This window comes from Erinaceus europaeus, chromosome 22, assembly GCF_950295315.1.
Source record: "Erinaceus europaeus chromosome 22, mEriEur2.1, whole genome shotgun sequence".
Lineage (NCBI taxonomy): Eukaryota > Metazoa > Chordata > Mammalia > Eulipotyphla > Erinaceidae > Erinaceus > Erinaceus europaeus.
This window is the reverse complement of record NC_080183.1, coordinates 443,731-466,671: the sequence shown is the minus strand read 5'-3', so window position 1 is coordinate 466,671 and position 22,941 is coordinate 443,731. Positions and strand designations below refer to the sequence as shown.

The 22,941-nt window shown below is 53.9% G+C and overlaps 1 protein-coding gene and 1 long non-coding RNA gene across 2 annotated transcripts in view; both read left to right on the top strand.

Moving 5' to 3' along the window:
* LOC132535411 (uncharacterized) overlaps positions 1-9,182 on the top strand; it is a 37,034-nt gene extending 27,852 nt beyond the window's left edge. Inside the window, exons 2-3 of the long non-coding RNA XR_009547194.1 lie at positions 6,447-6,549; positions 9,015-9,182. This is a non-coding gene — a long non-coding RNA (uncharacterized LOC132535411). The remainder of the gene's footprint in view (positions 1-6,446; positions 6,550-9,014) is intronic.
* Positions 9,183-9,581: 399 nt separating this feature from the next.
* On the top strand, positions 9,582-21,418 carry LGMN (legumain). Its single transcript, XM_060181371.1, has 3 exons — positions 9,582-9,812; positions 12,177-12,344; positions 21,276-21,418. The coding sequence occupies exons 1-3, from the start codon at positions 9,582-9,584 to the stop codon at positions 21,375-21,377; spliced, it is 501 nt and encodes a 166-aa protein (XP_060037354.1). The 3' UTR covers positions 21,378-21,418.
* The last annotated feature ends 1,523 nt before the right edge of the window (positions 21,419-22,941 follow it).

The window sequence follows — 22,941 nt, the reverse complement described above, 5'->3', positions numbered from 1 at the left end:
GGTGCTGGTGTAGGTGCAGGTGCTGGTGTTGCTGTAGGTGCAGGTGTAGGTTCAGGTATAGGTGCTGGTGTAGGTGCAGGTGCTGGTGTAGGTGCAGGTGCTGGTGTAGGTGCAGGTGCAGGTATAGGTGCTGGTGTAGGTGCAGGTGCTGGTGCAGGTGTAGGTGCAGGTGTAGGTGCTGGTGAAGGTATAGGTGCAGGTGTAGGTGCTGGTGCAGGTATAGGTGCAGGTGTGCACTCTGTTGGGTGAGTTGTCTCCCCACCTGTAGGGTGAAAGCTGCACGAGCGTGAAGCAGGGCTCCAGGTGTGTCTGTCTCACTCCCTCTCTGTCTCCCCATCTCTCTCAAGTTCGGGCTGTCTCTGTGCAATAAATACATCGAGATGTAAGAAAGTCAGAAAGAAAATGCGGCTCAGAAGTGGGACGGTGTTTGCAAGAGCCAGAGGCCCACAGAGCAGCAGCAGCGCCTCTGGTCGGCCCTGCGGCCACTGGGGACGAGGCGCAGGGACGGGGTCCTGCCCACGGCTCTGCCGACCCACCCTGCAGGGCCCCATGCCCACCGTGCCCACCCTGCAGGGCAGAGGAGCCTGGAAGCCCTTCCCCAAGGAACCTGTTTGTGGGTCACTCTGCCACTGCCTGTTTTGACTTTGCAATTCCCTAGGTCAGCAGTGCAACTTTGCACCCAGTGCCCCGTGACGGGGAGAAGAACAGGAACTCTGGCTCCGTGCTCGTGACCTTTCTTATTATTGTCTCTGGGTTTTGCTGAGCATCACAAAGCCAGCCTCACTCTTTACGCCACTCAGCTCTCCTCCGTCATGGAGTGTGGGGGTCTCTGTGCCACTCAACCCTGTGTCCCCGCCTCTACAGTCTCCTGTCTCTCTCTCTTTGAAATATTTTATTTATTGGTTCATGAGAAAGATAGGAGGAGAGAGAGAGAGACCGTGTACCATCACGCTGGCACAAGCTCTGCTGGGGATTGAACTCGGAACCTCACACATGAGGGTCCAGAGCTTTATCCACTGTGCCACTCCCGGACCACTCCTGTCTCCTCTCTTCAAAGTCTGAAACATGGTGGTCTGGGGAAGCCCCGAGTCAGAGGCCTGTTGGTGCTGACGGAGGTCTGGGCACCGCTGCATTGCCACCCTCGTTTTCAAGAGGAAGTGAGGTTCTCAGGACGACACTACAGCTACGCCCAGCCTGCCTGGCTCCTTGCTCTCCCCACGCTGCTTTCTGATTCCTGGAATCTAAGGACTGTGCCGCGAGACAGGTCATGCTTGGCAGGCCGCACTGAGTCAGGGTTCTAGGGAAGTGCTTGTGCCACTGAATTAGCCGGACCGTCACCTGACCCTGCCCGGCCCTCCAGCACATGACCCTCCAGGGCTGTGCAGGGGGCGTTGGCCAAGCTCCAGAAGTGCTTACTGGGCCAAAGGAGATGGATTGCACGGTGACGTCTCGCGGACTCAGCAGAGGGGCATGTGACCTGTGAGCCCTGGGCTTCCACATCAGCCCCACAACCTCAGTGTTGCTCTTGGTGCTGAAAAATATGCCCCAAGGCACCTGCGGAGACGCCAGGCCCCAGGCCCTCTGGAATGGGTGGAGGGCACCCAGGCTGGCTCCAGAGAGGACTGAAAGCAGCTCTTAAGGATGCATCAAGTACCTAGTATGAATGATAATGCAGGGGCCGGGTGGTGGTGCACCTGATTGAACACACAAGTTACGGTGCACAAGGGCCCGGGTTCGAGTCCCCAGTCCCCACCTTCAGAGGGAAAGCTTCACGAGTGGTGAAACAGGGCTGCGAGTGTCTCTCTCCCTCTCTGTCTCCACCGCCCCTCTCAAATTCTAGCTGTTTCTATCCAATAAATAAAGATAATTTTAAAGTAAGATGGGGGCCCAGGCGGTAGCGCAGCGGGTTAAGCGCATGTGGTGCAAAGCGCAAGGACCCGCGTGAGGATCCTGGTTCGAGCACCCGGCTCCCCACCCGCAGGGGGGGTCACTTCACAGGCGGTGAAGCAGGTCTGCAGGTGTCTGTCTTTCTCTCCCTCTCTGTCTTCCCCTCCTCTCTCCATTTCCCTCTGTCCTATCCAACAATGGCGACATCAACAACAATTAACTACAACAACAATTGAAACAACAAGGGCAACAAAAAGGAAATAAATAAATTAAAAAAAAAAAAAGTAAAATAGGGGTCAGGCAGTAGCACAGCAGGTTAAGCGCACATGGCGTGAAGCTCAAGGACCTGTGTAAGGACCCCAGTTCGAGCCCCCGGCTCCCTACCTGTAGGGGGTTCGATTCGCAAGTGGTGAAGCAGGTCTGCAGGTGTCTTTCTCTCCCCGTCTCTGTCTCCCCCTCCTCTCAGTCTTTCTCTCTGTCCTGTCCAACAACAATAACAATATCCAACAACAATAACAGCACAACAATGGGGGGAATGGCCTCAGGAGCTGTAGATATATATAATTCGAGGGGCAGGGGTAGATAGCAAATTGGTTCTGCAAAGAGACTGTCATGCCTGAGGCTCCAACGTGCCAGGTTCAATCCCCCGCTCCACCATAAGCCAGAGCTGAGCAGTGCTCTGGTAGGAAAAAAAAAAAAAGAAAAGAAAATATAATTCGGGTCTGGATGGTAACACATCACAGCGCACAAGGACCACCTGCAGGGGGAAAGCTTCACGAGTGGTGAAGCAGGGCTGCAGGTGTCTCTGTCTCTCTCCCTCTCTATCTCCTCCTACCCTCTCCAATTCTGGCTGGGCTCAGTGTCATGCGTGCGGCAGGGCAAAAGGAACCCCAGTGTGCACGAGTCGCCCCGAGGTCCTGCCGGCCATAGGACCTGCCTCTCTCTGAGCTGAGCTCTGCTCCATCACCCCACCTGCCGCCCTCTCCCTTCGGCTCCCCTCAAGCGCTCCCAGAGAGTCGCCTCTCCAGTCTGGCTCCAGGAAATGGATCAAGGGCTTCCGGGATATGGGTCCGTTTTGCAAAGTCATGTACTGAAGGCCATCTTGGAGGGCCTCGTGACTCAGTGTGTATGGTGCTGGTGACACAAGCAGGCCTGACTTTCCTGGGGCAGCCCTGAGCCTGGCATGAGGTCTTGTCCTCCCAAGACGCCTTTCACAGCGAAGGAGAGAAAGCAGAAGTGAGAGGAGAGAGCGGTGGTGACCGGAGATGCGGCCAGAGACCCGTGGGGCCCCTTCAGTGACACTGGTTCTGCAGTGAGCCTCGTGCTTCTGTTTCTGCCACTCTTGGTGTCTTCCTGGAACCACCAGATCAGATAAAGATGGGGGTCTGGGGGCATCTCTCTCTTTCTCTCTCTCTCTCCCTCCCCCTCTCCCCTCTCGCCCCCCCCAGCATGGCTCAGCTCTGGCTTATGGTGGCGTGGGGCATTAGCGGGAGATCTGGTGTCTCAGATGGGGGTCTGAGGGGATCTCTCTCTCTCTCCCTCCCCCTCTCCCCTCTCGCCCCCCCCAGCATGGCTCAGCTCTGGCTTTTGGTGGCGTGGGGCATTAGCGGGAGATCTGGTGTCTCAGGCAGGAGACAGAATAACTGTGCTGCCTTGCTCAGCCTTCTCCATCTCTCTCTCCCTCTCCCCACCCTCCCAGCTTCCTACCTCTGTCAACAGCAGGATATAAATGGTCACCAGGAATGGAGGCTTCATTCTGCTGGCACCAAGCCCCAGTGATAAACCTGGTGGGAAAAAGAGAGAGAATGTGATTAGATCTTCCTGCCAGATGATCAGTCCCCCTCCTGCCCTGTGCGGTGATCACGGGACTGACAGGCGACCATTCTAAAGCACACCGCATCCTTTTTTTCTTTTTTTTTTTTACCAGAGCACTGCTCAGCTCCGGCTTATGGTGGTGCGGGGGATTGAACCTGGGACTCCGGAGCCTGAGGCGTGACAGTCTAGTTGCATAACCATTATGCTGTCACCCCCCACCCCCCCGCATCCACACCGGATCCTTTCTAAAAGCTGTGTCTACTTAGCGCCTGTTTCCAGAGGGCCCAGACTGCTCGGCACAGCTGCACACGGTGCTGGCAGTGGAAGGTGAGGCCTCTGGGGCTCCCAGGGTCTCGGGCACGGACATGCATTTAGCTTGTTATTGGGTGATTCATCACTTACAGTAAACAGTAAATACGGGTGTGGGTACACGTGTAAAATTTCCCTCTTCTGCAAACACTCTGGTCCTGCCTTGGTCCCCCAACTTGATGCACCAGGGCTGTAACCCACCCCCACCCCCACCCCCGGCAGGCAACTTTGTCCTCAGCAGGCTGAGCTGTCACCTGCCATGTGATGTCTGTGCTGTGTCGCATTCAGACCTTCACCTGCCCTGACAGAGCACGTGCACTGTCAGCAAGCCCTGGCGACCCCTTAGAGCATGGCCGCCTCGGCACCAGGTACCGGCCCTGAGCTGACTGGAGGCCTCAAGAGGCAGCCGGGAAGAGACGTGTCCAGGGGGCAGGAGCGAGGTAGCTGCGCTGGCCCATGGCGCACCACTGACCTCAGTGTTCATTCACCGCGTCTAGGGCGGCTCCTGTCCCGCCTTAGCCCAGCAGAGCAGAGCTGCCAGAGGGTCCCTGCCTTCAGGCGTGGCAGCTGGGGAATTTGCTGAGGCACAAGCCAGTGCCGGCGGGCGAGGGTGGGCTGCTCAGGGCAGGATGCACAGGCAAGAGGGTGCCTGGAGGCAGAGGCCGAGGGAAGTGAGGTCACGGGGCAGGCCAGAGTCAGACGGTAACTGCGGAGGGATCACTCATTCTTCTCTGCTTAGCCAGAGCCCTGCTCAGCTCTGCTTTGTGGTGGTGCTGGGGATTGAACCTGGGACCTGGGAGCCTCAGGCAGGAGAGTCTTTTTGCAGAACCCCTGTAGTATCTACCCCCACCCTTTAAAAAATACTTTATTTTGGGGGCCGGGTGGGTGGTAGCACAGCGGGTTAGGTGCACATAGCGTGAAGTGCAAGGACCATCAGGACATTAGAAAGGAAGAAAAGAAAACAGAGCCGGGTGGTGGCGCACCTGGTGGAGCGCACACATTACAGGGCACAAAGACCCGGGTTCAAGGCCCGTATCCCCCTTTCAGGGGGAGCTTCAAGAGTGCTGAAGCAGGGCTGCAGGCGTCTCTCTGTCTCTCTCTCCGTCTATTTCCCCCTTGCCTCTTGATTTCCGTCCTTCCTTCTTTTTTGTTACCCTTATTTATTGGATAGAGACAACCAGAAATTGAGAGGGGAGGGGGAGACAGGGAGGGGGAGAGACAGACACCTGCAGCCCTGCTTCACTCGTGAAGCTTTCCCGATGCAGGTGGGGACCGGGGGCTTGAACCCGGGTCCTTGCGCATCGAAACATGTGCCCTCAACCATGTGCGCCACCACCCGGCTCTCTCGATTTCTGGCTGTCTGTATCCAATAAATAAATAAGGGTAGCAAGAAAAAAGAAAAGTCGGACCAAGCAGGCTGCAGTTCCTCCACGGAAGAGCTCTGGGCAGTTTTCTCTCTCTAAGGCTGTGGTGGTGCTTCTCTCAGGACCCGCCAGGCCTCAGTTGACCGTAGTCCCACGAGTCAAAGTGACCCGCGTTGGAAGAGGTCTGCTCTGGGCATCGGGAAAGGCCCCGAGATCACCGAGGAGAGCTGCCCCCTGCCCACGCACACACACAAGTCACAGCTGCTGTCACGCTGCTCTGAGCCAACCCCTCTCCTCCCACTGCCGGACTCTTGTGGGCTCGCACATCACCAACCGTTGGGTAGGAGAGGCTGAATCAGGGCAAAGGGTAGACAGCATAACGGCTATGCAAACAGACTCTCATACCTGAGGCTCCAAAGTCCCAGGTTCAGTCCCCTGCACCACCATAAGCCAGAACTGAATAGTGCTCTGGTTAAAAAAAAGAAAAGAAAAAAGAAAAAAAAAGGTAGGGGTAGAGATAGCATAATGGTTCTGCAAAGAGACTCTCACGCCTGAGGCTCTAAAGTCCCAGGTTCAATCCCCTGCACCACCATAAACCAGAGCTGAACAATGCTCTGGTTTAAAAAAAAAAAAGCGGGGAAAAAAAGGAGAGGCTGAATCTGAAGGCCTCAGTGCTGCCACCTCTGGCGAGTCACCCGTCAGGGCAGCTCCCTCCTGACTCCAGACGGGGGCACAGCCTGGGCCTTTGTCGTGTGGATTCTCTGAGGGGATTTGGTGCCCAGCCCACAAGGCCACAGGAGCCTGCCACCCCCCCCCCCCCGGTCCTGTCCCCACGGGGCTTCCCCACAGCCCTCCCACTCTCAGAGTGGGCGCCAGGAGTACAGGCACTGCCGAGGTCACAAGCCTCCCTCTTTTTCCTTCAAGAATTTTATTTTTATTTTTTTACCAGACCATTGCTAAACTCTGGTTCACGGTGGTGTTGGGGCTTGGAATCCTCAGGCACGAAAGGTATTTTGCAGAACTGCTATGCTATCTCCCTGACGGTCCTTTTTGGTTTGTTTTGTTTTTAAGATAATTGTTGAGGTTTACTTTACTGTCTGAGTCACCTGAGGGAGGTCATGTTACGGAGAGAAGTTTGCCAGAGGCTCCCGGAACAGGACACACCAGCCAACAGGTGAGCTGCTCCCAGCAGCAAGGCCACAGGGCTGTTGGCCAGATGCTTTCAGCAGGCCTGCTATTGATGTTATGTATGGGAGGGGTGGATAGCATAGTGGTTATGCCGAGACTCGAATGTCTGAGGCTCCAAAGGCCTAGGTTCAACCCCCCACACCACAGCAAACGAGAGCTGAGCAGTGCTCTGGTAAAAATAAAAACTGAGGGGGAGTCGGCCGGTAGCGCAGCAGGTTAAGCACACGTGGCACAAAGCGCAAGGACCAGCTTAAGGATCCCGGTTCGAGCCCCGGCTCCCCACCTGCAGGGGAGTCGCTTCACAGGCGGTGAAGCAGGTCTGCAGGTGTCTGTCTTTTCCCCTCTCTGTCTTCCCCTCCTCTCTCCATCTCTCTGTCCTATCCAACAACGACAACAATAATAATAACTACAACAATAACTACAATAATACAATAAGAAGAAGAACGCGTTTGGCAAAGGACAGCCCCTCAACATTAAGTTGGAGGACTCGAAGAGCAGGACCAACAGCTTGAAAGCTGTCAGGAGCTGCTTGTTGCTGGCTTTGAAAGTGACTGGGATCCATGTGGATTCAGTCGGCTAGGAAGGATCGTCAGTTTCCCCAATGAATGGGTACTCAGGAGATGCACCACGGGAAGGTCGATCCAATGCATCCATTATAATACATATATATTGTAATAATACAATAATAACTATAATAATAACTACAACAAGGGCAACAAAAGGGAATAAATAAATAAATATTTTTTAAAAACCCTGATACTCTGAGGCCGAGTGGTGGCACACTGGCGTAAGCGCACATAGCATGAGGCACAAAGATCTTGGTTCAAGTGATCCGGGAGGTGGCACAGTGGAGAAAGCACTGGATTCTCAACCTGCAGGACTCTGTGGCTGCCGCCCTGCCCTCTCTGTCTCCAGTTACCGTCACCATGGGCACCCCACCCCATTTTGGCTCCGTTTCAGCACCTGCTCTTGGTCACTCTGAGCTGTGGTCACACGTTGTGGAGGCAGACTAGGCTTACCCACCCTCCTTCCCTAAATGCGTCCGCATCAGGCCAGCGCTTTCACTGCTTGTCGGTGATCACGGCCCAAGCAGCCAGAGGCCATCACTCATCCTGCTCACACGGTTAGTCACACTTCCCAGGGGAAGTGGCGGCATCTCATGTCTCTGGCTGCTGGGATGCACCTGCTACGAGCTTCACCCACCGGAGAGAACCACTCCTGCTTGCCGCGGAGGGAGACTGAAAGCCAGCGGCACTGAGACTTGGCTTTGGGCTGAAGCCCGAGGCAACTGCTGAACTGTGATGTTGGGCCACCTCCTGGCCTTGGCTTGGTGGATACTTTCTGTGTTTCCAGCTTTGAAGCCAGGGAGATGGCACCAGTGATAGAAACCAGACTCTCTCGCCAGAGGCACCAGCACAGACCAGAGCCGAGCAGGACTCTAGTCTTGCTCAGCCTCTCCCCATGAAAATAATCTTTGAAAAACAGAATGGACTTTATGGGGCTTAGTCTGAATCACCGACAGTTCAACTCTGCCGCGTTCTCACAGACCCAGGACAGACTGTTGGTCTGGAATTTATCGCAAAGACAAACAAACGAACAAGAAAGGGGCCAGGTGGCAGTGCACTGGGTAACCAACCACACACACTGGGGTTCCCACTTGGAGGGGAGCCTCTCAAGCTGTAAAGCAAGCACTGTAGGCGTCTCTCTCCCTCTCCCTCCTCTCTCCACTTCTCTCTGTCCTATCAAATACATGGGGAAAATAAATACATAAAATTCTATCAAATAAAAGGAAAAGAAATAGCCACTGGGAGCGATGGCCCTGTCTTGCAGGCCCGGTGATAACCCCGAGGGAAACAAGATAAAAACAAACAAGACCCAAAACACTTATAAAAGATCCGGCCCAGCAGCTAAGCCCCGGAATGTACTCCTGGTCGCGATGCTGGCTGTCCCACTACTCCGCGTGGCGGGGCCGGACTCCGCAGGAGATGAAGTCAAGGTTGCGGGCCCAGCACGGGCCTGAGCACGTGGTCCCGGCAGACTGCTGGTTCCCAGGCTCTGACTCCCAGGCCTCCTTCAGCAGCCTCATCCGTAGAGCAGGGCTGCTAACAAGAGCTCGCTCTCCTGAGGTGTGACGAGTGTTAAGAGAATCTCCGAGATTGCACACCAAGCCTTTTCTTTGTTTTTCACCAGAGCCCTGCTCAGCTCCGGCTTATGGTGGTGCGGGGGATTGAACCTGGGACTCTGGAGCCTCAGGCAGGAGAGTCTCTTTGCATGACCGTTATGCTGTCTAACGCTGCCCTGCAACCCAAGAGCTTTTTTTTTTTTTTTTTAATGATTTATTTTATTTATTGACCAGAGAGAGAACCAGACCGTCACTTTGGCGTATGCGGAGCCAGGGCCTTCGTGGATGCAAATTCATTTTGAAAACATTTACTCTGCTCCTTGCTCCAGGGATCGGAGCGGCCGCACCTGAAGATCTTTACAAATCCCCAAAGCAGGCGACACACGGACCACGAGCCTACAGACAATTCTGGGGTGAGGCAGGAGGTCGGTATATATATAAAATATGTATTTTAAGATTTATTGAGATTTATTTATTTTTCCCTTTTGTTGCCCTTGTTTTATTGTTGTAGTTATTGTTATTGCTGTCATTGTTGTTGGACAGGACAGAGAGAAATGGAGAGAGGAGGGGCAGACAGAGAGGGGGAGAGAAAGACAGACACCTGCAGACCTGCTTCACCGCCTGTGAAGCGACCCCCCTGCAGGTGGGGAGCCGGGGGCTCGAACCGGGATCCTTACGCCGGTCCTTGCGCTTTGCGCCGCCTGCGCTGAACCCGCCCCCCTGAAAATCAGCATTTTTGAAGCTTCCCCAGCTGTTCCAGTACGAGGAGCCTGGAAACCAGTGAGCGCGGGTGCCCCGCGCCCGCCCGGCCTCTCTGGCGCCCCCAGCACGCACCCCGGCCCCAACCAGCCCCCGGCCGCCGCCCGGCCTCCTCCGCAAGCCCCAGGCCGTGGTGCATGCTGGGACTTGTAGTCCTCGCGGGCGGGCGGGCGGGCGGGCGGGCGGCCTCGTCCCCGCTTCCCATTGGACGTCGCGGCAGCCCCGCCCCCGTCCCCGCCAATCGCCGCGGCGCACAGGGGCCTCAAAGCGAGGCTGAGGGCGCGCGCCGCAATCACTGCAGGCGGCGGCGGGCGCGGCGCGAGTGGGCTGCGCGGGGCGGGTTCCCACGGTCGGCGGCGGGGCTGCAGGTAGGCGCGCGGCGGGCTGCGTGCGGCGCCCGGGGTGCGGGGTCCGCGGGGCGCGCAGGGCCTGACGTGCCCGGGACCCGCGGAGTCGGCCGCCTCCCGGCCTGCGGGAGCCCCGGGCCCGGCGCTGGGGGTCGCGGATCTGGGGCGCCCGCGGCTCCTGCTCTTCCCGCCGCCCCGCGTCCTCCTCCAGGGGCGGGCGACGAGGACTCAGCCGGGCCGCACGCCGGGTTCAGCCGCGACACCGCGGGGTCTGGGCGGTGGGGCTCACCGCACCGGTGCCGGGCGCCGGACACGCACCGCACGGGTGTCACGCACCGCGCCCGACACGCACCGCACCAAACACGCACCGCGCCCGACACGCACCGCACGGGTGACACGCACCGCGCCCGACACGCACCGCACCAAACACGCACCGCGCCCGACACGCACCGCACGGGTGACACGCACCGCGCCCGACACGCACCGCACCAAACACGCACCGCGCTAATGTCACGCACCGGTCACCCCCAGTTTGTTCTGGGCAGCTTGCGGGCAGGGACGGTCCACCGCACCAGGAGGCGCCGGATCCCCGCAGCCGGATCCCCGCAGCCGTGTGGCGCTGCAAGTGAGAGTCGCCCGCGGGCGGGTGGCGGGCGGCGGGTGGCGGGGGCCCTGCCTGTGTCGCGCCTGTCAGCTCAGTGGGCAGCGCCGAGGAAAGGCGGGGCCTTGTTGGCAGCTCCGTGTCGGTGTCTGTCTGTGCCGGCGTCTGTGTCCGTGTCTGTCCGTGTCCGTGTCTGTGCCGTGTCTGTGTCTGTGTCTGTCTGTGCCCATGTCCGTGTCTGTGTCCGTGTCCGTCTGTGCCCGTGTCTGTGTCTGTGCCCGTGTCTGTCTGTGCTCGTGTCTGTCTGTGTCCGTGTCTGTCCGTGTCCGTGTCTGTGTCTGTGCCCGTGTCTGTCTGTGCCCGTGTCTGTCTGTGCTCGTGTCTGTCTGTGTCCGTGTCTGTCCGTGTCCGTGTCTGTGTCTGTGCCCGTGTCTGTCTGTGCCCGTGTCTGTGTCTGTGCCCATGTCTATCCGTGAGGGGCCCGTGTCTGTGTCTGTGCCCGTGTCTGTCCGTGAGGGGCCCATGTCGGTGTCTGTCCGTGTCTGTGCCCATGTATGTCTGTGCCCATGTCTGTCTGTGCCCATGTCTGTGCCCATGTCTGTGTCAGTGCCCGTGTCTGTCCGTGAGGGGCCCGTGTCTGTCTGTCCGTGAGGGACCCGGAAGCCTGGTGCCCTTGTGCAGCTGTAGCGTCATCCGCAGACACCCAGTGGAGGCGGCAGAGGGCAGAGGGGACCCTCCCTGGGGAGGCCGGGCGGCCAGATGCAGCTTCCAGTTTCGCCCACGAAGTTGAAGTCAGGCTGACCTGGCCGAGACAGAGACAGAAACAGACAGACAGACAGACAGACAGAGACCCCAGGGGAGCTGCGTCTCACCCTGACAGAGACAGAGACCCCAGGGGAGCTGCGTCTCAGCCTGACAGAGACAGAGACCCCAGGGGAGCTGCGTCTCACCCTGACAGAGACAGAGGCCCCAGGGGCGCTGAGCCTCCCAGACGCGGCCTCCGCCGGGCACCAGGCCACCAGCTCCCTGCAGGCTTTGTCACCAGCCAGCTGGCAGCAGCCCGGCCGCCAGGGACTTATGGGCGCGGGCCGGTTTCTGGCCCGGCTTGGGGAGGCAGGCACCGCAGAGAGGGGTCTGTGAGCCCGGGCGGCGGGGGCCTGCGAGGCGGGAATGAAGAGCGCCAGGTGGGGCTTTTCCCCAGAGCCTGCTCAGCTCTGGCTTGCGGTTGGGGTTGAACCTGGGACCTTTGGTGCTGCAGCTGCAGAAAGCTTTTCAGTTCTGCACACTCACTGTGCTAGTTCCCCGGCCCTTTTTTAAAAGAAAGTTTTTTTTTCATTTATTTATTTATTTATTTATTCCCTTTTGTTGCCCTTGTTGTCTTTTTATTGTTGTAGTTATTATTGCTGTTATTGATGTCATTGTTGTTGGACAGGACAGAGAGAAATGGAGAGAGGAGGGGAAGACAGAGAGGGGGAGAAAGAGACAGACACCTGCAGACCTGCTTCACCGCCTGGGAAGCGACTCCCCTGCAGGTGGGGAGCCGGGGGTCTATCTTCTGCGATCTTATTCTCTCAGCTTCACCCTGCAGTGAAGGGTGAGGGCAGAGGCAGCGCCCGGCCCCCACCTGGGAGCAGCACGGCCGGGCAGACCAGGAGCTCTGCTCGGCCATCGTCTGTCCCCAGTAGGTGCCGCTCTCTGACCTGTACTGGGATGTGGTCAGGGCCCAGCGGCGTCCGTCCGTCCGTCCCTGCCCTGCAGGCCCGACTCTGCCTTTTCCTCCCCAGATTTCCACAGCCGAACTGCAGAGGAGAAGGATGATGTGGCTGCTGGCTGTGGCACTCGGCATGGCCTTGGGCAGTGGTGCAGTTCCCGCAGATGACCCCGAGGACCATGGCAAACACTGGGTGGTGATCGTCGCGGGTTCGAACGGCTGGTATAACTACCGGCACCAGGTAGGAAGACGACAGGTCTTTTCTGAACGATCCTGGGCCTTGTTCAATGAACAGGCTCTTTTAAAATTTTAATTTTGTTATTATTATTTTTACCAGAGCCCTGTTTAGCTCTGTGGGGGATTGAACCTGGAACTTGGGAGCCTCGGGCATGAGAGTCTCTTTGAAGAACCATTATGCTGTCTCTCTCACCCCAGATTCTTCTTCTTTTTAAAAATATTTTGTTTTATGGGAGTCAGGTGGTAGCACAGTGGGTTAAGTGCAGGTGGTGCAAAGCACAAAGACCAGCATAAGGATCCCGGTTCGAGCCCCCGGCTCCCCACCTGCAGGGGAGTCGCTTCACAGGCGGTGAAGCAGGTCTGCAGGTGTCTGTCTTTCTCTCCCCCTCTCTGTCTTCCCCTCCTCTCTCCATTTCTCTCTGTCCTATCCAACAATAATGACAGCAATAACAGCAACAATAATAACTATAACAACAATAAAAAAACAAGGGCAACAAAAGGGAAAATAAATAAATTAAAATAAATAATTACAAAAGAAAATTTTCATTAAAAATACTTTATTTACCAGAGCATTGATCAGCTCTGGTTTATGGTGGTGCAGGGGATTGAACCTGGGACTTTGGAGCCTCAGGCTTGACAGTCTGTTTGCATAACCATTATGCAATCTACTCCTGCCCATTTTTAAAAATTATTTGTTTGTTTGTTTGTTTGTTTTTACTAAAGCACTGATGAGCTTTGGCTTATGGTGGTCCAGGGGATCAAACTTGGGACTTCAGAGCCTCAGGCATGAAACTTTCCTTGCATAACCATTATACTATCTACCCTGCCCTGTTTTATTTATTATTGGATAGAAGCAGAAAAGTTGACAGGGAAGGAGGAGACAACGAGGGAGAGACAGACAGACACCTGCAGCCCTGCTTCACCGCTCGTGAAACCTTCCCTCTGCGGGTGGGGCTGGGGGCTTGAACCTGGGTCCCTGAGCACTGGAACGTGAGCACTTAGCAGGTGTGCCACCACCTGGCCCCCAGACTGTTCTTTTATACAACTTCAGAGAATGAACCTGTGTGACGCTGCCGAGTGGCCTTGCAGGCTCCTCCTTAAACTTCTCTGCTCTCGGGAGAGTCACAGAGACCCCCAGGGACCACCCCGCTGTCTGTGCAGCTCGCCTGGTTCTGTCTCTTTCCGATGGGCTGGGGCCGCACCCCGGGCCTCCTTCACTGGGCAAGGCCGGTGCTCTACCTGTGTGTAAGTGCTGAGGGCTGTGCAGAGCCCCCCCACCCCGTGCTCCCGGTGGGCAGGTGGGCTGTGTGCTGCGGGACGTGGCAGGGGTTGTGGGTGCTGCGGCCGCTTTGGAAGAGCTTGGCAGCTTCCTGACTTGGCCCGAGGGTCACCACAGCCGGTGTGGAACTTCTCACTGCGGACCCAGGCCTACAGGGGCTTAGTCAGAGGGACTCTGCTGCCCATCGTAGGAGGGTCTGCAGCACCCTGGGCTCTGCCCACCAGATGCCAGCAGCGTCACCCACCTGTGAGAACCAGAGCCGCGCCCAGACTTGGCCAGCTGTCCCCAGCCGAGACCCGCCGTGTGAATGTCCTCACGGCCAGGATTTGAGCGAGGCTTGGCGGGAGCTGGGTCGCTGAGGCCACACGGCTGGTTGGGGCCCCCAGGCCTCTGCCTGCTGCTCCCACAACGCCTCCCCGTCCTCCCTGGCTTTTCCGCCAGAGCAGCCTGGCAGCAGTGAGCGTGAGCGGAGAAGCCTCATCTGGGGGCCTCTTGGTGGGCTGCCAGTGGTGCAGCTGTTTTGAGAAGCAGATTTGCAGCTGCGGGTTAGACGGGTGTGGGAGACAGCGTGTCGGCCGTGCAGACTCAGTGCCCAGCACCACCCTAAGCCAGAGCAGAGCAGGGCTCTGATAAGGGCCAAGCAGGGGAGACAGCGTGGCGGCCGTGCAGAGACTTTCACGCCTGAGGCCCCAGTGGGCCTGGGTTCGGTGAGGAGACCGCAGTGCCCTCGCACTGCTGTGACCTGCCAGGACAGTGACCACCTTGGCCGTGACTGAAACCAGGGCCAGAACGCGCCATCACTCCAGCCTCTACTCCGAGCTCGTGTCTGTGTTTTATTATCATTATCTTTATTTATTGGATAGAGACAACTAGAAATCAAGAGGGTGGTGGAGAGGGTGAGAGGCAGACACCTGCAGCCCTACTTCACCACTCGCAAAGCTCTCCCCCTGCAGGTGGGGACCTGGGGCTCGAACCCGGGTCCTTGTGCCTTGTAATACGTGCGCTCGCCAGGTGCGCCTCCACCTGGCCCCCGAGCTGGTGTCTTGTTTAGCTGCCTGCTGACCCGGAATCCTCAGAGAGGGCCCTTGCCAGCAAGTCACGGGGAACCTGGCAGAGCCGGCTCAGCACGGCCGGGAGCACGCTGAGTCATGCCAGGGCCCTCACGTCCCCGGCTCCCATTCCCTGGTCTTGCTCAGTTCTCAGATGATGTTTCCGTAGGCTTTTGTTTCTAAGGGACAGATCTCGGATCTGGTGACCTTCAGTATGCAGGGCGGTATCATTCCTGGCTTGGCTCTGCCTTTTCTTGCACTTCCCATAAGGACTTGACTCTAGCAGAGGCTTCCTGTAATTTCGCTGAGTTAGAGGCGAGCGGGTCTTGCTCACAGCCTGGGTCAGAGTGCAAGAAGGGCACGGCGGGCTCAGGAGGCCCGGGTTGGACTCACTGAACCCTTCAAGAAGCATCTGACTAGGGGGCCGGGCGGTGCACCCTGGGTTAAGTGCACAGAGTACTAAGCTCAAGCACCCACACAAGGATCCCAGGTCGAGCCCCCGGCTCCCCACCTGCAGGGGGGTCGCTTCACAAGCGGCAAAGCAGGTCTGCAGGTGTCTGTCTCTTTTTAAAATATGTATGTCTGTTTTTGCCTCCAGAGTTATCGCTGGGGCTTGGTGTCTGCACTATGAATCCATTGCTCCTGGAGGCCATTTTCCCCTTTTATTGTCCTTGTTTTTGTTGTTGTTATTGTTGTCGTCACTGTTGGATAGGACAGAGAGAAATGGAGAGAGGAGGGGAAGACAGGGGGGAGAGAAAGACAGACACCTGCAGACCTGCTTCGCCGCCTGTGAAGCGACTGCCCTGCAGGTGGGGAGCTGGGGGCTCGAACCGGGATCCTCACGCCGGTCCTTGTGCTTACCTCGCTGCGCTACCGCCCACTCCCAGCCAGTCTCTTTTTAAGAAATGCCTTGAGGTGGCACCGTGGCAGCCCTCCACAGGCTGGAACTGGCATGTGGGCACAGCTGCATTTGAGGGTCCTCGAGACTCCGCAGAAAGAGGACTAAACACATCTTCACATTGTGAAGGGCGTATGAACTATTCCGCATTGATTTTGCGTGTTCTCTTTATCGGACGGGGACGGCCAGAAATCGGTGTGGGGGAGACAGAGAGGGAGAGAGACAGAGAGACACCTGCAGCCCTGCAAGTGGAGAGCAGGGGACTTGAACCCTGGTCCTGGTGCACTGCAACCTGTGCTCAGCCTGGTGTGCCACCGCCCGGTCCGCCACCACCCGGCTCTCTTCAGCATTCCACCCCAGAGCCCTGCTGAGCTCTGCCTGATGGGGGTGCAAGGGGGATTGAACCGGGGACTTTGGAGCCTCAGTCAGGAGAGTCTCTTTGCAGAACCATTATGCCATCGCCCCCCGCCCACTATTCAAATTTTTAATGACCCGCGGCTAAGACTTGCTGCCCCCTTGCTCTCCCGGGGCCTGTACGCTGGGGTCTTGCTGTGTGTGGAGTGGTCTCGGCTGCAGAGTGCTTGGTACTTGCACGTGGTACCAGTGTGACGCAGCCGGGTCCCCTGAGCCGCTGTCTACAGACGGGCGACCGTGACCTTTATCACGTAGGGCTGCTGTGAGGCCTGAGTGAGGCTGGCTACACAGAATATCTTATCACGGCGCCTGTCAGCTGGAAAGGCCCACAGATAAGAGTTTTCCCATTTATCAAGCCGCCTAGGACCCCATATCTCTGGAGTTTAGACTCCAGACTCGCCAACCACTCAGCTGCTTACACTCGGCACCAACCAGGACTGGAAAGTCTGTTTTGCAAGAAGACGTTTTTTGCAATGGGACGTCCAAAGGTGGAACACTGGGTTAATGTTTGGGCTTTTTTATTTTTATTTTTATTTATAAAAAGGAAACATTGACTAAACGATAGGATAAGAGGGGTACAACTCCACACAATTCCCATCACCAGAACTCTGTATCTCATCCCCTACCCCGACAGCTTTCCTATTCTTTATCCCTCTGGGAGTATGGACCCAGGGTCATTGTGGGATGCAGAAGGCTTAAGTCTTTTTTTTTTTTTAATTTATTTCATATTGGGGAATTAATGTTTTACATTCAACAGTAAATACAATAGTTTGTACATGCGTAACATTCCCCAGTTTCCCATTTAACAATACAACCCCCACTATGTCATTTATCATCCTTCATGGACCTGTATTCTCCCCACCCAAGGAAATCGTCCATTTCTTCCAGGTTCTCTAACTTGGTGGCATATAGTTGTTCATAGAAGCCTCGCATGATATGTTGAATTTCTGTGGTGTTTGTTGTGATATCTCCTCTTTCATTTACTATCCGATTTATTTGGGTCTTCTCCCTTTTTTGTTTTGTGAGTCTGGCTAAAGGTTTGTTGATTTTGTTTACTTTTTCGAAGAACCAACATTTACTTTCGTTGATCTTTTGTATGGTTTTCCTATTCTCAATGTTATTTATTTCTGCCCTAACTTTAGTGATTTCTGTCCTTCTCTTTATTGTTCTTTTAGGTCTTTAAGATGTGCAATCAGGCTCTTTATTTGTGCCTTTTCTTGTTTCCTAATGTGTGCTTGTATAGCTATGAACTTCCCTCTTAGGACTGCTTTAGCTGTGTCCCAAATATTTTGATAGCCTGTGTCTTCATTTTCATTGAACTCTCGAAACATTTTGATTTCTTTCTTGATTTCCTCTTTGACCCAGAAGTTGTTAAGAAGTGTACTGTTGAGCTTCCACATTTTGGCACTGTTACTAATCTTTTGTTGATTGTTAAGTGTTAGTTTAATTCCACTGTGGTCTGAGAAGATGCTTGGGATGATTTCAATGCTCTTGAATAGGCTGATGCTGTCTTTGTGGCCTAACATATGGTCTATCCTTGAGAATGATCCATGTGGATTTGAGTAAAATGTGTATTCCAGTTTCTTGGGATGAATGACTCTGAAAATGTCCAATAGTTCTAGTTTATCTCTCTCTTCATTTAGCTCCCTTATGTCTTTATTGATTTTCTGCCTGGATGATCTGCCAAGTTGAGAGAGTGGGGTGTTGAAGTCCCCTACTATGATTGTGTTACTGTTAATATATTGCTGTAGCTCTTTCAGTAGAAGTTTGATGTATTTAGATGTCTTCTCATTGGGTGCATAGATGTTAATAATTGTTAAGTCCTCTTGATTGACTGATCCTCTGAGCATTAAGTAGTGTCCATTCCTATCTTTTTTAATCTTATCTATTTTAAAGTCTGTCATGTCAGATATGAGAATAGCTGCTCCTGCCCTTTTTTGTGGGCCATTGGCTTGTATGATAGTTTTCCATCCTTTCACTTTAAGTCTGTGTTTGTCTTGTTGAGTTAGGTGGGTTTCCTGTAGACAGCATATTGTTGGGTTGTGTTTTCTGATCCATCTTCCTACTCTGTGTCTTTTAATAGGTGAATTCAGGCCATTGACATTTATTGATATCAAAGATTGAAGATATTTTAACGCCATTCTTGTAGAGTTTTAGAGTGTTTTGATATATGTCCTATTTGTGGTGGTCTGGTTGTTTATAGGAGACCTTTCAGAAGTTCTTTCAGGGCAGGCTTGGTGATGGTTGATTCCTTCAGCTGTTGCTTGTCTGAGAAGGTTTTGATGCCTCCATCTAGTCTGAATGACAGTCTAGCAGGATATAGTATTCTTGGCTGAAAGCCTTTCTCATTGAGCACTCGATAGATATCTTGCCATTCTCTTCTGGCCTGTAGTGTTTGTATGGAGAAGTCTGCTGCTAATCTTATGGGTTTTCCTTTGTAGGTGACTCTGTTTTTCTCTTGCAGCCTTCAGGATCCTTTCTTTATCCTTGTTCCTTTCCATTCTAAGTATGATATATCTTGGTGTCTTTAGGTCTGGGTTAATTCTGTTTGGGACCCTCTGGGCTTCTTGAATTTTTATGTCTTTGATGTTGTCTAGGCTAGAGAAGTTTTCAGCTACTATGGCCTGGAAAATTCTTTCTTCCTCTCCTTCTCTTTCTTCCTCTGGTATGCCAATAATGCGTATATTGTTTCTTTGAAATCATCCAAAAAGACTCTGTTGTTGTTTTCAGCATCTCTTAATCTCTTTTTGAGATCTCTTACTTCTTTTTTAGTTGTCTCTAATTCATCCTCAATCTTGCTAATTCTGTCTTCAACCTCATAGATTCTAGTCTCTCTGCCCTCTACTGTTTTCTGGAGTTCATCTATTTTGTTGCCCTGCTCTGATACTGTTTTAGCTTGTTCAGCTAGTTGCATTCTTAGCTCAGCGATTTCAGCTTTCAGCTCTCTAATAACCATGAGATAATTAGTATTTTCTTCCATAGTCTCATTTGTTGTTCCTGCATTACAATTTTTTCAAATTCTTTACTCACTCCTGTTATTATTTCCTTAGCTAATGTTTGGATGTTGAACTCGTTATTTTGTGCTTCACCCTCTGGAGGACTTTTAGCTGGACTCTTGTCCTGGTTCGATTCTCCAATATTTTTTCTTGTTGTTTTAACCATTTTATATATGATGTTATGAGTTCCCTTTATCAGTACTTTTCAAATTATTGATCACTATTGCCTGGATTGACTTGTGTCTAAGTAATTTAATTAAAGGGTTTACTGTGGTGGAAGTTAACAGTTATTTCAATCCCTGAGTTGGAGCTCAGTGGTGTAAAAGCCTCTTTTTTTTTTCTTCCCTGTAGGCTATGGGAGCCTGAGGGCTTTTAAACTATCAATAGGCTTCTTAGCTTAATCACTGACTCCTGACCAAGAGATAAAGCAGGGTGTGGCAGAGATAGTCCAGTGGTTATGCAGAGACTTTCACAGCCCCTCAGCTATGCCACCGAGGTATAGTCTTCTCCTGAGTTTCCTGGTTAGATCTCTGTCCCCTGGTGTCCCTCCCTGTTGCTGCTCCAGATTCTGAGGGCAGTAGCAATGGAGACTCAGAGTTGCTCTTTGTGAGTCTCTGGGGAGTCCTCTCCTCCCTTCAGCTGTCCCCTTGTTGTGGAGCAGACTGGAGGTGGTGTCTCCACTGATAAACTGCTGAAGTGTTAGCAGTCACTTAATCTCTCCTTAGGCTCCTCTCTCCTCTCTGTCACCAGCCACGCGTGTTTGTACTCACCGGTGATTTACTGGGTTCCTGTGGTCATTCTACTCCTGTCTTGTTTCGGTCCGGGTGGTCTCCTTTGGTATTCCTAGTTGATCCGGAAGAGGAGAGGAGAGGAGAGGAGAGGAGAGGAGAGGAGAGGAGAGGAGAGGAGAGGAGAGGAGAGGAGAGGAGAGGAGAGGAGAGAAAGCGATCTCAGTGTTTGGGCTTTTTATTGTGGTGCTAAGAGCTGGTTAGAATATGAAGTGGTTCCAGTTACTGAACTCTGTTCCTCGGAGAGCAAGCGGCTGAGCATCCATTTCCCGTGTGCTTCGTGATGTCTTGACTCTAAGTACTACATGAGCAGTGATCTTCGTGAGTGGCTGGGGGCCTGGAATTCCTGAGGCTTCACGCGCCATCTCTGTCTTGCCTCTTGCAGGTGCTCTGGTCTCGTGAGGTATAGAAGAGAGACTTGTAAACAGAAAAACATTGGGAAGACAGCATAGTGGTTCTGCAAAAGACTCACGCCTGGGTCTCTGAGGTCTCAGGTTCAGTCCTGGAAGCACCAGAAGCCAGAGCTGAGCAGGGTTTGGTTAAAATACCAATATATATACATGGCAAAAGTCAGTTATCTTCCTTTCTGTCTTCAAGCGATTTTTGCCTAACGGACACAAATCGTCTCCCGTTTTTCTCGGCCGCTGATGCTGTCACTGCGGCTTTATTCTGTAAACAACACGCTTCCCATTGCAAGTCCTGAGCCGAGCTCTCATGGAATCCTCAGAACAGTGAACAAGGCAGCCAGCTGTATGAGAAGCGGCTCTGGGATACTGAATTGAGCTTTTTAATCTCTGGGTCGTAATCCTGAGTCGCTCCGTCAAACAGTTGGGTCAGCAGTTTCAGAAGACTTTTCTGTGGTGTAGAAAAGAAGTCATTTCAAAGACTCTGTGCCTGTGATGTGGCGGCGGTTGTGTGTACGTCTAATCTAGGTTCACACTACCAGGCCAGACTAGTAAGAGCTTGGATGACGGAGTATGGGAGGGATTCGGGAAGATTTGTTAGTTTTAGCAGAGCTCTGCTTGGGCCTGGCTTATGGTGGCACCCGGGATTGAACCTGGAACCTCAGAGGCTCAGATTTAAAGTCATTTGCACACCCCCTATCCTATCTCCTTGGCCCAGTGTATTTATTTATTGTGTGTGTGTGTGTGTGTGTGTGTGTGTGAGAGAGAGAGAGAAAGAGAGAGAGAGAGAGATAGAGGGAGAGAGAGAGAGAGGGAGGGAGAGAGAGAGATGGGATCAGAGCCTCACTCTGGCACATGCAGTGCTGGGGATCAAACTCAGAACCTCACGACTACAGTCCTGTGCTCTGTCGCTGCTCAACCCCCCCAGGCAGCATGAATTTACTTTGGATAAGTTGGCAAATACGAATGTGTCTAGAGCAACCCAGCTGCCCGAGCAGCACGTGGCAGTTCACAGCCGCCTTCACGGGAAGGCTCACGGTGTTCAGTGAGAGGAAGCCTCCTTCCAGCAAAGTCCAGCACCTGACAGAATCCACCCCCCCCCCCCAGGCTGACGCTTGCCACGCCTACCAGATCGTGCACCGGAACGGCATCCCTGACGAGCAGATTGTGGTCATGATGTACGATGACATAGCCCACTCTGAAGAGTAAGTGGCCGTGATGTACGATGACATAGCCCACTCCCAAGAGTGAGTGGCCATGATGTACGATGACATAGCCCACTCCCAAGAGTGAGTGGCCATGATGTACGATGACATTGCCCACTCCCAAGAGTAAGTGGCCATGATGTACGATGACATAGCCCACTCCCAAGAGTGAGTGGCCATGATGTACGATGACATTGCCCACTCCCAAGAGTAAGTGGCCATGATGTACGATGACATAGCCCACTCCCAAGAGTAAGTGGCCATGATGTACGATGACATAGCCCACTCTGAAGAGTGAGTGGCCATGATGTACGATGACATAGCCCACTCCGAAGAGTGAGTGGCCATGATGTACGATGACATAGCCCACTCCCAAGAGTGAGTGGCCATGATGTACGATGACATAGCCCACTCCCAAGAGTGAGTGGCCATGATGTACGATGACATAGCCCACTCCCAAGAGTGAGTGGCCATGATGTACGATGACATAGCCCACTCCCAAGAGTGAGTGGCCATGATGTACGATGACATAGCCCACTCTGAAGAGTGAGTGGCCATGATGTACGGTGACATAGCCCACTCCCAAGAGTGAGTGGCCATGATGTACGATGACATAGCCCACTCCCAAGAGTGAGTGGCCATGATGTACGATGACATAGCCCACTCCCAAGAGTAAGTGGCCATGATGTACGATGACATAGCCCACTCCCAAGAGTGAGTGGCCATGATGTACGATGACATAGCCCACTCCCAAGAGTGAGTGGCCATGATGTACGATGACATAGCCCACTCCCAAGAGTGAGTGGCCATGATGTACGATGACATAGCCCACTCCCAAGAGTGAGTGGCCATGATGTACGATGACATAGCCCACTCTGAAGAGTGAGTGGCCATGATGTACGGTGACATAGCCCACTCCCAAGAGTGAGTGGCCATGATGTACGGTGACATAGCCCACTCCCAAGAGTGAGTGGTGGGCGGGAGGCCGGGCTTCCAGGGCAGGGGCTCCACCCACCCCATTCCATGTTTTCTCTCCCCACCCCTCTCTCTCTCCCTCCCTTTACTGGGGGGCGAGTGGTTCATGACTGACAGTGAAGTCCAGTAGTTGGTACCTGTGCTGCATTTCTGTTTTCCACTAACACTAGTCCCACCCAGGTCCTCCTCTGCCGTCATGTTCAGGATCTGAACACCACCCACCCCAGAGTCCTTGACTTTGGTGCAGTGCACCAGCTCCAGTCCATGTCTGCTCAGTGCTTCATTTTTCAGCTTCTTTTTTTTTATTATTCATGACATAATGATTAACAATAACAAGACCTTAAGATAACGAGGGGTCAGTTCCCTCCACCATGGGAAGCCCCCCTGTTCTGTATCCCCTCCGGGGGCAGGGACCAGCGTTCTTCCTGAAGCTGCAGAAGGTGGGAGCTTGTTCTCTCTTCCCCATTCCTTCCTTCCTTCCTTCCTTCCTTCCCCCTTCCTTCCCCTTCCTTCCTTCCTTCCCCTTCCTTCCTTCCTTCCTTCCTTCCTTCCTTCCTTCCTTCCTTCCCCCTTCCTTCCTTCCTTCCTTCCTT